At 36.4% G+C, this 16,740-nt stretch overlaps 1 protein-coding gene across 1 annotated transcript; it reads left to right on the top strand.

Annotated features, from left to right (window-relative positions):
• The first annotated feature begins 12,709 nt into the window (after window positions 1-12,709).
• On the top strand, window positions 12,710-16,334 carry LOC111901630 (NAC domain-containing protein 7). Its single transcript, XM_023897508.3, has 4 exons — window positions 12,710-13,079; window positions 14,817-15,004; window positions 15,126-15,400; window positions 15,526-16,334. The coding sequence occupies exons 2-4, from the start codon at window positions 14,845-14,847 to the stop codon at window positions 16,213-16,215; spliced, it is 1,125 nt and encodes a 374-aa protein (XP_023753276.1). The 5' UTR covers window positions 12,710-13,079; window positions 14,817-14,844; the 3' UTR covers window positions 16,216-16,334.
• The last annotated feature ends 406 nt before the right edge of the window (window positions 16,335-16,740 follow it).

Raw genomic sequence — 16,740 nt, 5'->3', positions numbered from 1 at the left:
GGTGGGAGACATGGTATTACTGATGGTCTCACCTTGGAAGGGTGTGATTCGCTCCAGGAAGAGGGGGAAATTGGGTCCCTGATACATTGGGGCATTCAGGATCATTAGCAGGGTTGGCAAGGTGGCGTATGGACTGGATCTCCCCGAGTAGCTTAGTCACATCCATAACACTTTCCATGTGTCACAGTTGCGAAAGTGCATATTAGATGAGGAGGCCGTGATATCATCAGACGATATACAGGTCGACGAGCACCTAAATTACGTGAAGAGGTCAGTGGTTGTTCTTGAGAGGAAAGTGAAGGTTTTACGGAACAAGGAAGTACCTTTGGTAAAGGTACAATGGCAGCACTGGAGGAGATCCGAGTGGAATTAGGAGCTGGAGGCAGATATGCGGGAGCATTACCCTGAGTTATTTACCGCAGCAGACTTCAAGGACGATGTCTAGTTCAAGTGGGGGATAATTGTAACACCCCGACTCCTATGTATAAAAATTCAAGCTTATATTCACATTATTAGACATACTCGATGAGTTGGATGCCCCAACTTGTTGTGTAAAAGTCGATCAAGCCGCGTGATTTAGGAGGTCTACTCAACGATTTGGAGGAGCCCAACTCGACGAGTAGGAGCTGGAAAATGAAACGCAAATTTACAGGGTTTTACACCCTATTTAAAGGGCCATTAGCATCCCTCTGCCTCCCTTACCGTCCCCCTTGAGCTCAGAAAACCCTAATCACGTCTACTCTCCATTTTTGTGTGTTAAGAAGCTTGGAACGTGGATTTTGTAAATAGATCTTGAACTCTAAGGACCTTGGAGCAAGGAGAAGCCTGTGGATGTGATTTCTACTTCATCCTAACATCATATTTAAGGTAACAAGTCATTACCTTGGCTTCTCTCTAACGAGATCTCTTCATCAAAAGGTTTAGGGCTATTTCTAGTTCGTTGTGGAGTTATTTCTGGTTTTGGGCATGATCTGAAGTTGTAACTTCAGATCTGGACACCTATAGTCCCTTATAGTCATAAAGTTCTAGTCTTTAGCAAGTTATGGCCTTCTCCTTACCTAAATTTCCTTCTTTAGCTTGGTTTTGGCCTTTAAGACCTTGCATACACGTAAAGTTTGCAACTTTACGTGGTAACTATGCCTTAGGAAGCTAGATCTACAATTTGGAGCTTTGGGATACCGTAAATACGTCTTAATGAGAAATTAATTGAAGGGACACGACGAGTTGCATGGTCAACTCGACGATTCAGATGTAGATTGGCCGTTGTTGGTTTTTGCATGGACTCGGCGAGTTAGTGAGATGACTCAATGAGTTACTTAGGGTTTTTTCCCGAAATTATGGAAACCACATGGACTCGACGAGTTGTATGGAAACTCGGCGAGTCAACTGGGGTTTTCACGGTTTCCCGAGTTCTTAAGGAACTCGACGAGTCAGTGGACTACACACGACGAGCTGGGTCAACATGGACTGTTGACCTTGACCGTTGACTTTGACCAAGGGTTGACCAGTTTGACTTCTAGGGGTATTTTAATAATTTAGGAATTTATGAAAGTGGATCATTGGTGGATGTAGGTGATTGAGTTTGGAGCTGTATTTGGAAGTTTGACATTTATCATCCCGAGCTACTTGTGAGGTGAGTTGTCCTCACTATACTAACAGGGTCGAAGGCACCAATACCAGCCCTTTTCAAATTTGTATCCAGGTTTATTGTATCTTGATATGCTAGTGACATGTTAGGTCGGTATCTTGGTATATAGGATGATGCTATGCTAGTAACCTGTTAGTTCGGTATCCTGGTCTATAGGATGATGCTATGTTAGTGACTTGTTAGGTCTGTATCCTAGTATATAGGATGATGCTATGATTAGTAATATGTTAGATCGGTTTGAATGTTATATATGCTAGCGTATGATATTTATGTGCACATGATTTTTTTATTTGAGGCTTGGGTTGAGGCGGACTTGCTTTGTGTTGAAGGCCAACATACTCAGGGCAGACCGGATAGACTGCAAGCCCGGGAGGGCATACTAGTTAGGCCGAAGGCCCGACGAGCGGTCCGGATAGGCTGAAGGCTCTGAGAGGCGGTTCAGACATTTCGATGGCTCGGAGAGCAGTCCAAATAGACTGATGGCCCTGCCAGGCGGTCCAGTCAGGCTGATGGCTCATTATGCATGTTGTTTGTTTATATGATATTGATATGATTTATATGGCATTGGTATTTTGGGGGAACTCACTAAGCTTCGGGGCTTACAGTTGTTGATTTTTTATCAGGTACTTCTGATGATCGCAGGAAGGCGAAGGCATGATCGCGCACCTCCTTATATTTTTATGATTTGATTTTGGGATACTCTGACATGAAATCATTTGGAAAACAAATTTGTAATAATTATTGGTTTTTGAATGATTTAAAAAGTTTTAAATTGGCATGATTTTTATGGGTGTTACATTTAGCATTTACACGAAATTCCTGAACTTGAGCAATCTGGCTTAAAACTGCATTTTGGCATAAATTCCTTCCGTTACAAAATACTACTCTCCCCCACTTGGAATATATGAATCATTCAAATGCGGCCAACACAAAGAGAAAATTCTAACACAAACTAACTAGAGCACTATTTATTTTTCCCCTAATAATGCATAAACACACTATGTCTTTGCCTATTAGTTCCTTAGTAGCCTTGAGATTACTTATGATTCTTATACGAATCCTGTGCTTTTAGTTGTACGAGCCCATACTAACTTCCACACCTATCCATAGTCGACTCAGGATTCACCTCAAGGTCACAAGTCACTACGCTAGACCACCCTTAGGTGTACTAGCACCCACCTGCTCCTAAGATCTGCAACTAACTTCCTAGGTGCTCCTACTAGGATACTCTTCAAACATGTTCCTGCACTGCAAAAATCTCCATCGACATCACTGGTTTCCTTGTGCATGCAAGTTGTACACATTACATGATCAAATAGCTTGTCGAATAAATGAATCTAAACTAAGTCCACAACCACACAAGGAACAAGAAATAAGGCTAAGTCAACCATTCTAGGGCTATATAATCGTAATCATATACAACTATACAACCTACACCTAGAAATAACATAATCAAGTAGCACATAACAAGAAAATCCCTGGATATAAGGCATCATAGAAGTCAGACAATACTATCATACAGTTCCTGGAGGGATTCTTAGCCTATCCACTAGCATGCATTTCTAACACTTCACATATCAACAAGTTCAAATTCAACATCTATTACAAGTATGAGTATTTTGGGTATCACTTTTCTGTTTGGACTATGGCTGATTGTACACATCACATCTCCTTATAAAACTGAGGTAGATTTAAAGGTCCGTGTTCATGATCCAAGCCAACAATCAAGAAAGAACATGATAAGAGATCGAGCCCATGTCTCTAAACCAACTGTTTTATTAAAATTTCTTTTTCAAAAACGTTTTGTGAAAATTCTCAGATCCTAGTTTGAATTTGGATTCACACTAGTGTTCTTCCAATTCCCTCAAACCAGGGCTCTAATACCAACTTGTAACGTCCCATTTTTCATAACAAAATTTTTCATTTTAAATAAGGTAAAAATCATCATTTACATAAAACCCAAGTTATGAGAACCCATTGTTCTAAAAGTATAGTTTTTTTTTTTAAATCAGAGTAATATAAATATTGTTGAATCTCCATTGGTACTGATGTATGTATATAGTCACGCCTTCTCCTTCTCGCAATCATCAATGGTACCAGAAAAACATATAATCCACAAATCTAAGCCAAATTATAGTGAGTTCCCTTAAAATACCACACGCCACAATATACATACAATGCATGTACACATATGAGCCTTCGGTATGTATGGCCTGCCTCGTAAGGTCTATAATATGCTTGGACTGCACCTGAAGCTACAGTCTGATTGGCCCGCCTCATAAGGCCTATAATAGCTAGACCACTCCTTAGGCCTATATTAAGACTAGACTACCTCGCAAGGCCTAAAGTACAATGGACCGCCCATATATCTTGACCTACAACATAAAGCAGGACCTCCTGGACCCAATCACCCATAATATGTTGACATATGAAAACAAACAAAAAATTACTAACAAACGCATATAATCATATAGATCTACCAATTTAACAGATCACTACAACATAGTATCCCTCATGTAGTACCCTACGCCACTATTACATATCTCCAAGGAATGCATAACTACATGTAACAAGAGGTGAGATAGACATTTGAACATGTAATCCCACTCTGGATCCACAACCAAAAAAAGAATAGGGAAGAAAGCCTTGATCAAGAGTTCTCAGGCTATCCTACGTGACTACATACAACCCCTGGAGCACTCCACTAGATGATCACCAACCTACTGATACTCTAACCAACATACCACTACTCTGATATCCTCATATCAAGGATATACATTGTAATACATAGTATATGTAATGCCCGCAGATCTGGGCTAGTCAATTTAGAGGCAATAGGGGTCGAAAACGACTTTTCGACAAAAAGATTATTTAGAGTAAATAATCTTAACCAAGTTGTAGAATATGTCACAAGGTTTCCGTACATATAAAGAACGCCGAAATCCGAGTTATAACGAAGAAGTTATGACCCGTCGAAGTTTTGCATCGGAACCGGCACGGCACCGGAAAGTGTAAATAGTAAATTTATGATAGAGCGAGATTTAGCCTTAGCGCTCTAAACGAAATTCGTAGAATATGTTAAACTAAGAACATCGATAAAAAGAACGCCCAAATCTGACTTCGTATGAAGAAGTTATGATTTTTCGAAGTTTCAGATTAGCGGTGTACAGCCCGAAATTCGAATTTTAGATCGATTGATTTTTATCCGACACAACCTAAACGAGAATCGAATATCTCGTTATTAGTAGCGTAACGATAAAAAGACAGACAAAAATGGACATCGGATGAAGAAGTTATGAGATTTTAACGGATCAATCATGTCCCGGCCTGTTAAAAATATAACTTTAAAAATAAATTCAAAATTAGCCGACGGAGTCTAAACGAAAGTTGTAGGGTACGTTCCCGCCTACGCGTGGATATAAAAAACGTCAAAAACGGAGTTCGTATGAACGAGTTATAAAATATAATAGCATATTTACGTATTAAAATAAAATATAAATCATATATACGTATACATATATATACATATGTATATATCATTAGAAAGGTATCGACGATGCGGTCATTATAAGACTAATGTTGAGTTCTTTCGACATTAGTTTAGTATAAATATCATTAAATCCATTTAAAATAGTATTATAGAGGGGTATTTAGTTGTTTATATAACTAAAAGGTCATTAAGTAATTATGGAGGGTAGTTTTTGAAAATTCAATTAGTATAAATAAGAGCTTTGGGCTCTCATATTTCTTGCACCATTCTCTTGATTCAAGAGTCTTTCTCTCCTTATCCCCCGAGCATTTCGGTCCCTCGTGATTCGACTTCTCTTTCCATAGTTTAGTATAGTAAAGTGAGCGCTGAAGCGCTGCACAAATCTTTCTTAGAAAGATTCAGCGACGAAGTTCTGCCCCTGCAGAGCCCGACTCCTAGCTAAAACCCCCTTGTAAGTAAGTTATGCTTACCTTATTTTAATATAGCTTATATTTAAAATTAGTATTGTTATTATGAACTTATAATAAATATTTGAGCTATTATTATAACTTATATAAGTGTCGTTATAATATTTTTTTAACTACTCACGGTACAGGGAATCTGGTTTAAAGGGCCGCATAGGGTTGTTGGATTTCAGAAGTGCTATATGCCAAAATGGTCCTGCCCTTCGGTGTTTTATGTCTGGCCCCTGTCTGTACATAGTGGTTGGAAAATATTGTTTAACGCTTATATAATAATAATAATAATACTAAGACTAATAGTTGGTCACGGTAAATATTAGACTAAAATTTAGCGATAATAATGCTAGGTTTCGTCGAAGGAAAATAGAATCGTTAGAAGCAAGCGCTGCCCGATTTTGGAATCATCACTTTAACAAGTGAGTGCATAGTTACTTTCAGCTTACACATAGATATGAAGTATTTTATATAAATTACGTGCTATGTGTGCATATTATCTGAATACTTGCTATCTATGCTGGATGAACGTTTTATACATGTTTTCAATGATTTAAACTGTATATGTATTTTATATCTACAAAATGTGTTGGGTAAAACATGGGTAGATGTAATAGTTGCTGTGTGACAAGATAAAACGATGAGAGGCCTCGTTATAGATGTTATTGATGATCCAGTCATCTAGCAGAGTATAGATGACGACCACGGACTATTCTAGACAGTCCAGTGGAACACTAGCAGGCTCGCAACATGTAGGTGTTTATTTGAACTGTGTGCTCACCAGATGTACTCCATCCCCCACATGGTTGCCTTAAGGACATTTATAGCTGAGAAATCCCCTTAGCAGTAGTGTCCATCCCGATGATAATCCTTAGGATAGGTCCCTTATGATAGATGCTTAGGGACGTAATGTGAGGATAACGGGAACGGGTAATCGGGTTTGTTTAATTTAATGAAGTTAATAAACTTATTTATTGTGGGTTGAAAACCCTATGTGCTCACCAGGCTCCCAAGCCTGACCCACTCAGTTTTATGTATTACAGGTAGTGACGCTTGAGCATAGTTATGATGTTTGGACGAGGGATTACGGATATAGGCCTGTAGATATGAAATAATGTACTGTTGGCTTATATTGTACTGTTTATGCTTTTGATCTGTACGAACATGACATCCCAAGTCTTTTAATGAAATACATTTCTATGGAAATGCTTTTGATAAATCTTTATCATATTTTGTTTTGGGACAAATTTCGCAACACTTTTATTTAAAATGTTACTCTGATTTTTAAACAAAACATAAACAAACCGGTCTTTTCTGGCCGTGATTTTGGGGATGTCACAGTATACTAAGGAAACTCGCCTAAATCAAAGAACCAAGGAAACACAATAACATCCTCACTCCCTGTACCGATCGCTTCTGCGAACCTGCTAGCACCAAACAAAGGAGGACCTTAATTAATCACCTAATTCCTTTAAGTTTGACCCAAAATCAAACTAGTCAAAACAAATCAACGATCAATCCTCACCATGAAGTCTTTTCCGAAGTTAAGTCCTCAAAATTGAGGAAGTGAGGTGAAAAATCTCATGCATGATCCAAAACCTAACCAAATCATAGATCTTGAACACTAAGCCTTAAAAGGACCTCAAGGATCCATAAAGTTTCCAAATTTATGGAATCCAACCACTCAAACTGTCCCAAACTTGGAGAGAATGCACAAGAATCCTATATCTAGAAGCATAAAACATAAAGCTTGGAACTTGAACACCCACAATCCTTATGGCTTTGTAGGGAGTTGGTTCTCGGATTATTATATGGAATGTCTGATATCTTCTTGGTGTATTTTCAGCATTGTGGTTACTAGACGATTTGTGACTAGATCCCGAAAAGATCAGGAGATGGCGGTCAGGAGGGACCACCAGTGCCCGAGGTCATTAGTCAGATGAGGTAGGATGAGCTGGATGCCAGGATTCGAGAAATCCTGCATGATGAGGTTGTTACTCTGTTCCGGGAATGGTTTCCGTAGATGTTTGGGTCTATTAATACCGCCATGGTTGAGTACTTTAATGAGCGTTATGCAACCACTGCTGAGATGGCTACCGCAACAGCTACAACAGCTGTAAGGGCGGCAGGGGGAGGAGCCAGTCGGGCTTTTCAGTATCAGGACTTCGATAACACGAAGCGCTCACTTTGATGGGTTAAACTTTCCAACTTTTTGGAACCAAGGATCTCAAGGATCCATAAACTTTCCAACTTTATGGAACCAAACCACTCAAACTCTCCCAAACATGGAGAGAATGCACAAAAATCCTAGATCTAGAAGCATAAGATGTAAAGCTTGGAACTTGAACACCCACAAAGGACCAAAGTAAGTGCTAGAAGATGATGATGAGACTTGCAAGCTGGATCTATGCACCAAGGATGCTTCCTCCTCCTTCAAAACATCAAAAACACCACCAAAAGCTCAAGAACTCAAAAGTGGAGGCTAGGGTTTCATTGAAAGGGTTAAAGGCTGAAGAGGATGCGCTAAACCTTGAGTTTAGGGACTTAAATATGGAAAAAAACCCTAAAAGATCATGGGCTTGGGCTACAATTGCTGCCACTTTGTGGCTTTCCACTCGTCACGTCGTGGCAGCCTTCCTAGATATGCATTCATGAATTTGGCATGTCATGTCGTGGTGCTCCAACCTCCACGTAGTGACACATGGTTTTGTTTGTGAAAAACCTTTATTTCAATATCTCAGGCCCTGCAACGGTCTATCCTAGAAAACGAGTGTTACATTTCTTCATTTTTTGCACATGAACGAAGGTAAGAGTCTCAACTTTCATTCAGAATTATCAATCTAGCCCACCAAAAGCAAATTGGTGAGATGTTCTATTTTTCCCAGGCAACTTTGTACAGGTGGTCCATGAAGGATTGTTTCCCCCTATACAAGTATAACAAACTACGTTCCCATAAAATTTGATTTGTTCTGGTTTTGGAACGCATAAACCCCAATGAATACCAGATGGAGCTTCCATCACACCTCAAGACTGCAAATGTCTTCTATGTTAAGGATCTTGTTCCTTACAAAGGGGAAAGCACAAGTCTAGATTCAAAGGCAAATATTTTCTTACCTAAGGAGACCTGATGCATAACATGACATTTCCAACTTTAGTCCTATCTAATTGGTTATTAGTTTTTCTGTTACTTTTGATTTTATCCTTAGGTGTTTTGAAATTATCTTTTATTTTCTATCATTATCTTAGAATCTACATATTTGAGCCTTTGGTGGTAAATGTGTTGAAAAGTAACCTAGATTGCTAGTTGGTATGTTAATGTCTGTTAAATATGCTCATTACTGTTAGTATTTTATGTTAGTTCTGTTAAAAAGGCAGTAACATATGAACCATTGTATTGGTTCATGAAACATTGTAATGGTTGGGATATACTCAATTGTTTCTGGTCTAGTATATAAAAGTCAATGTATTGATTAGGAAGTTGGTTAAAGTATTATCATATATAAATAAAAGATTTAAATTTGGTGTATCTTATCTTCCATTTCAAATCCTTATCTTTATCCCAAACAAAGTAGTATCAGAGTCGCCAATTCTAAATCAAAGATATCTTATTTCATTCCTTAAAGATGGCTACAACAACAATCTTTATCAAACCCAATTACCACGATTGAATGGTAAAAATTATCATCACTGGAGTATCCAGATGAAGGTTCTATATGAATCTTTGGATCTATGGAGCATCGTGGATAAAGGCATCTATCAACCATAGAATCCCACTGCACAACAAGAAAAGGATTTAAAGGAATTAGAAAAGAAGGACAAGAAGGTATTATTTATGATTTACCAGTCAATTGATGATCCTATCTTTGAAAGGATATCAGGGTCAAAATCTTCGAAGGAAGCCTAGGATGCATTGCATAACACATATAAGGGACAAGATAGGGTCAAATTAGTCCGTTTGCAGACCTTGCAGTGTGAGTTTGATGGTTTAATAATGAAAGAATCAGAAATCCTATAAGAGTTTTACAATCGGGTGATTACCTTGATGAATCAAATGAGATTGAATGTGGAAGATATTGAAGAGAAGTGGGTTGTTCAGAAGATACTACGGAGCCTCACATGTAAATTCGAATATGTGGTTGTAGTAGTGGAAGAATCAAAGATTTATCTGCTTTATTATTAGAAAATCTCTTAGGGATACTTCAATACCATGAATTTTGTATGAGGATCTTTGATGACGACTCTATAGAAAAAGCTTTTCAAGTATCTTCAAAACCAAGCTAAAGAAGATGTATTACCCTTATCTGAAACTAAATGTTATTACTGCCACAAATATGGACACATTATGAAGCATTACAAGAAACACAAAGAGGATGAAAGAGAAGACGCTAAATTCATAAATGAAACAAAGGAAAGGGATACAATATTCATGGAAATGGAGGAAATCGAAACTCTAGTGGTTGGTGAATGGTATAAGGATGATGATGACCTTGTAAAAAGAAACAAGGTGATGATGAATGTACCCATAGATGATAATCTTCATGGAAAAGTCAGGAATGATGTTGAATGCTTCTGGTAATCTAGGTTAAGGGGGAATATGGAAAAGTAACCTAGATTGTTAGTTGGTATGTTAATGTCTGTTAAATATGTTAGTTATTGCTAGTATTTTATGTTAGTTCTGTTAAAAATGCAGTTACATATGAACCATTATATTGGCTCATGAAACGGTGTGATGGTTGGGATATACGCAATTGTTTCTGGTCTTGTATATATAAGTCAATATATTGATTCAGAAGTTGGCTAACGTATTATCATATACAAATAAAAGATTTAAATTTGGTCTATCTTGTCTTCCATTTCAAATCCTTATCTTTATCCCCAACAAAATGTCGATAGTGTTTGATTATGTGTTTAAGCCATAACTATATTTGGTATATACTTGATTTGATTATGAGCATGGTCCTTTTGGGTTGCCTTCACTCATGCAACTTGATAGGATGACCAGTGGAGAAAGAGAGAGAGAGAGAGAGAGAGAGAGAGAGAGAGAGTATGATTTATTATATGGATAATAAATTGGTACTCAGAATGATTTTATTAATATATTATAAGATTAATATATTATTTGGAAATCATATTATTAATTAGTAATTAATCGGAAATTAATTTGATATTAATTTTGGGATTAAATAAACTGATTAATAATGGAGGGACTGGTTTTGCAAATCACTGACAGTTGCAAAACTAGGCTGATGGACTCCATAGAGTAGAGTGGAAGAAATTCTATAGGGAAGCCCTATAGATTTCGTCCAAGGGCTCTAAAGTGGAGGTCCATGGGTTGCTTATGCCTTAAGCAGGAGTTAGGGTTTCCTCCAGAAACCCTAGCAGCCCACACATCTATATAAGGAACCGTCAACTATGGGATATTCGGCCTAAGCTTTATGAAACCCTAGAGTAGCCGATTTTCACCTCTCTCCTAAGTTATTCTTTACATTGGGTGTTTGTGACTCCATTAGAGGTGCAACACTTGGGGAACTAGGCTTTCAAAGTCAAGATCAAGCATGGATTATATTTGTTATTACTATATAACAAGCAAGTTAACTTCATAACCCTAATATCATATGTTAATTTCGAATTGTATCTGCTAGATCTAGGGTTATTGCATTGGACTTTGTATTTGCATGTTCAATAGAGAAAAACTTAGATCCAAAGCAATTAGGGTTGCATGATCACATAGGATGTTGTAATGCTCAAAATCCATCAAATAGTTATTTTCATTTTGATTAATAATAGTCTTTTCAAAGAAACTTTTAAACCCTTGAGCAGTAGGTTTAGCTACACTTACGCCACAAATAATCCATTCGTCGAAACTGAGTTGTTTCGATTGTGCTATGATTCAACCAGGAAGTTATGGATTATTGTCACCATTTTTGTGGAAGTCTTTGCCCAAGAAGTTCGAAGATATCGATTTCTTTCTACCTGTAGCTGCTACAGGTAGACTCTTTACCCACCTGAGGTCTAATTATTGAAGTTGTATAGTCTATAAGTTTTTCATTAGGTGATTTGGAAGCAAAATAACTCCAAGGTCTTTAAGAATCATACATAGTCTCATAAGCTCTTGGTGGATGATGTTCATGGGTTGTATTTTCATTGGAAAACTTAATGAGAAAAAATAAATTTGATTGAAGTTGTAATACATTTGCCGAATCCGAGTCATTTCTTTATTCCTAACTATTTGTTAGCTCATTTTTGTTAATATATTTCTTGATTGTTCAAAAAAAGACAAAAAAATATCCATCGATATAATCATAAACTCATCTAGCTAGATTTTGAATAAAATGAAGCAACATTTTCCATTAATATATCAAAGTTTATGTTCTTTTTACTCCCTTCGTATCAAAATTATTGTCCACAGACAAAAAACACACAAATTAAAAAAGACATTAAGTACCATTAATTTTATTTAATTAAATGACAGTTTTATCCTTTTGTTGCATTTTATTTCATGATAGGTAAACTAATATTGAATGTATTTAAATAAAAAATATATTTATTTTTAAAAATATGTTATTATTTTGGGATAAATTAAAAAATAAACATATGAAACTGAAAAAGTAAAAAAAAAAAACATTAAAAGAGGATTAGTTTACATTCTAACATTATAATAAGCTTGATACCTTTGCTTTACATTAACAAAATGTTATGAAATGAATTATTTAATTTGAAGCTGTTGATCAAACGTTAATTAGATATTTAGCGAAAAATAATTGAGAAAAAAACCAAATGAGAAGTGAAAATAAGCAAAACACACAGTTAGGGTCTTCGTCAGTAGCGGGTGGGTGGCATATAAATTTACCCGCAAAAATCTTCCCCACCAATTTAGCCCTATCCCGACCCTGAGACAAAGACAACTTACACTTTTTTGAAATAACAATCACCCAACTCTCTCTCTCTCTCTCTCTCTCTCTCTCTCTCTCTCTCTCTCTCTCTCTCTCTCTCTCTCTCTCTCTCTCTCTCTCTCTCTCCCCACTCTTTCTCTCTCTAGCTCTCTCTTTCCCACTCTCTGTCCCTCTAGCTCTCTCTTGGCCTTTACTTACCCATAAGCCATCATCTCTCATCATTAGGGTTTTGTTTCTCTCTCTTGTCTCTTGATGTTGTTCTTGTTTGTTTTGTCCTATATAACCCTATTTCTATGGCATTTTCCCATTGGACCCTTTTCATCTTTCCCTTTTTAGCTTCTTCCGCTTGAATCAAATGCTTCACATCGGCTTCAATTCCCAAGATCAGACAACCTTAATCGTCTTGTCTTCCGTCTTTAATTCGTCCCCAGTTTGTTCCTGCATGTGTGGAGCTTCCCTACTTCAATTCATCGAAACCATAATTACTAATTCAATTCTTCATCAATCTTCATGAAACGGACATCAGATCTCTATTGCTATCGATATCTCTCTCTAGAAGCTTTCATTCTTGAATAACTTATCAAGAACAATCGGTATGGACTCGCTTCATTAAGGGTCTTTCAAAATAAGTTTTTTTGAATTATTTTATGATATATTACTAGAACAATGATTGATCTTACAGCATGCTCATTGTGTATATGAACAAGAAATTATATATACTACAGTGCGAAAAAGTATGTCAACACAAATTAGTGCCACCTTTGTGCGTGTGTCTGCTAGAATTATGAGTTTTGATTAATTATTACCTCTCCAATTGAATTTCACCACAATGGATCGATTCGCATGCTCTATCCTCCATCTTTTTCTTTATTATAACCGAGGATGGATCAATTAAGCTTGCAGTATTTCTGTGATCATTAAAAAAAACACTCCGTCTCCTTCAATAATTGGATATTGGATATAGATATATCTGCATGTTTGTTGTGGGGAAAATCTGCGTCCTTTATCACATACAATACCCGATTATCACAGTTCCAAGTCTCAATATACCTTCTAACATTACTTCACTTTTCTTGTTCTTTTCGAAGTATGTTATATTTCCTGGATTAAGGTGTTTGTTATCATGAACAATAACTCATCATGGATGATCGATATGCCACATAAAATTTTTCTATGTAGACTGAAAGACTCAAATGAATCGGCCGGTTTTTTAGTTAAGTATGTTATAGACTTGAAGTTTAAATATTTTCTCTTTTGCACTTTGTTCTTAAGCATATATAACACGATGTAACATAATTGATTCAAATGGTCTAAGATATCTTCATCTTAAATTTCGGGAACTATATTTAGAGTAACGTTGCCTTGTTTTGATCAAAAAAATTCTTAAGCATGTATAATCTTTAACATCAAAGTACATATAATGCATGTATTTCTTTTCTTAAATATTTATATTTTCACTTCAAAATACGAATTCCCCTTCTATTCTTCTCTTATTACATGTCTTGTTTCTATATTTAAGGATGTTATAGAGTTAGCATTGTTATTTGCTTTCATGAGAGAGAGATCTAGAGAGAGAGAGAGAGAGAGAGAGAGAGAGAGAGAGAGAGAGAGAGAGTGGGAGAAATTAGATTGCAGCAGAAACTAAGGCTTTCATTCTTGATTAACATTGTAATTTTAAAGAAAGAGATTTCATCCCTGATCATCATATCCAGGACCTTTGGACTTTTGTAGCTAGGGATCGATCTTGAATTTTCATGAGTCATGAAATATCCCACCAGCTTTAATTAGTTTTTTCATGTACATATAGTTCGGATGTTAAACTTCATGTCCCTTCAAATACAAGCATTGGATCAAATATGGAGTACTGAGAGATCTACTTTTTCTGAAGTTCTAGAAAATTCTCATCATTACTCGCATCTACCAACATGTTGATTCTTATATCTTCGAAAAACAATCGCTTCCCTTCTTCTCTCGGGGTTTCTTCTTGTTCTTTCTTATAAAATTTACATTAACTGATCAAAAAAGCATAGTTGTAAGTTACACCATACAATGCAGAACTTACTTTTGTTAGTAATGCGTTATATATTTGCTGTATTTAGTTAACCATATTTACATTTAACAAATTGCTGATCATACAAAATAAAATAGATCGCATTAATTAGCGGAGCCTGCAAATGGTTCAATTTCAGTACTAGACTTGAACCAAAAACTAAATTGAAGAAATATTATTATACTGATCAGATCAAATACAATATCTTTTATGTACAGTATTATTTTTTTTTCGAAAACTAAATTGATCGATCAAATCAAATTGGATTGCATGCATGCAGGTTCTAATTTCTATAAGATCGAGGAGATATGAACACTTTTTCACATGTACCTCCTGGTTTTCGGTTCCATCCAACCGATGAAGAACTTGTTGATTACTACCTTAGGAAAAAGATCAACTCAAGAAGGATCGATCTAGATGTCATTAGAGATATCGATCTTTACAAAATCGAGCCATGGGATCTTCAAGGTAGACATATTTAAATGAGTATAAACACTCATTCTTTAGATTCAAATAATTTTTAACAACCATATGTTAATGTATATATTCTAGCTACATACATAATGCTAATTTTCAAGTTTAAATATAGAGCTGTGCAGCTTAGGCACCGAAGAACAAAACGAATGGTATTTTTTTAGTCATAAAGATAAGAAATATCCAACTGGAACTCGCACGAATAGAGCCACAACAGCTGGATTCTGGAAAGCTACAGGAAGGGATAAGGCAATTTACTCGAAGCAAGATTTGGTTGGGATGAGAAAGACATTAGTCTTTTATAAAGGTCGTGCTCCCAATGGACAAAAATCAGACTGGATAATGCATGAATATCGCCTTGAAACTGATGAAAATGCAACCACAACTCAGGTGAACTAACTTTCTCTATTTCAAAAACAAAAAATACAAATTGAATTTTCTTCATATCACCAATGGATCGGAGTTCTTTATTCTTTCAATTAACTTTGTTTCACTTCTCTTGATCACGAAATCAGGAAGAAGGATGGGTGGTATGTAGGGTGTTCAAGAAAAGATTACCGACAATGAGGAGAGCAAGTGAACATGAATCGCCAATTTGGTATGATGATCATCAAGTCTCGTTAATGCCAGAAATTGATTCGCCAAATCAAAACAACTCTCAATCGAACATGCTTAACCATAATTACCAATACCCTTATGGTTCTTGCAAGAAAGAACTAGATCAGCTTCAAAATTACCAGATTACCCCTGATCACTTCCTCCAACTCCCTCTATTAGAGAGTCCAAAACTGCTCCCCACCTGTAATTCTTCCATGCCCATGTATGGTGTTCACATAAACCAGGCTGGAAGTATCAACTATCACTCATCCTCACTCACACAAGATAAAAACAACAACAACAACAACAACAACAATATTCATGATAATCAAGATCAAAATGTAAGCAATTCAGTTACAGATTGGCGAGTTCTTGACAAGTTTGTCGCATCACAGTTGCTTAGCCAAGGTGATGTTTCAAGCAAGGAAAATAACTACTCGAATGTGAAAGTGAACAGTACTCCCATCTTCCATTCACACAATGATCATGAAGAATCAAATTCTGAGCTCATCACACATCTGAACAAGCAAGAACACGAACTGTTGAGCGTGCCAGAAGATGATGCATCAAATTCTATCTCCAGTTGTCACATAGATCTGTGGAAATGAAGAAATTAAAAGATCGTTCTTCTCCAAGTTATTAATTTGCAAATATAGAAGCAAATTTGAATTGTTTATGTAAATAATAAAGATATAAAGTGCTATATATACATGTAACGTTATTAACATTTATACCTGGTAAGACAATATTCCCCTAATTAATTAGTGTCAATTAAGTTAATGATATCATAACTAAAACTCAAGGGACTGTTTGATGAATAGTATATTTTAGGCATGGGGGTCGTCTTAATTGTTGTGTGTCTTATAATTATTACTTGGGATAAAAGCATCATTTGTTATAAATGTAATGGGCTCTATCAAGTTGCTTATGATCTGACAGACGCATGCATGCTCTGTTTTATGTTTTTCACATTTCCTTTATTCAAGCTTTAGAGTATCATATATCATTCATCATATTGTTGAGAAGCACTCGATGGAAAACTACAGTAGATTTTTCAGTTTTTGCTCAGTGCGTGCTCCATTTATATAACAACGATCATGCAAACTCTCTTTGGCTAAAAGGGTCTTCTATAC

This window comes from Lactuca sativa, chromosome 9 (genome assembly GCF_002870075.4).
Source record: "Lactuca sativa cultivar Salinas chromosome 9, Lsat_Salinas_v11, whole genome shotgun sequence".
In the NCBI taxonomy this organism is placed as follows: domain Eukaryota; kingdom Viridiplantae; phylum Streptophyta; class Magnoliopsida; order Asterales; family Asteraceae; genus Lactuca; species Lactuca sativa.
The sequence above is the reverse complement of the archived record's forward strand: the minus strand, read 5'-3'. Positions and strand labels throughout refer to the sequence as shown.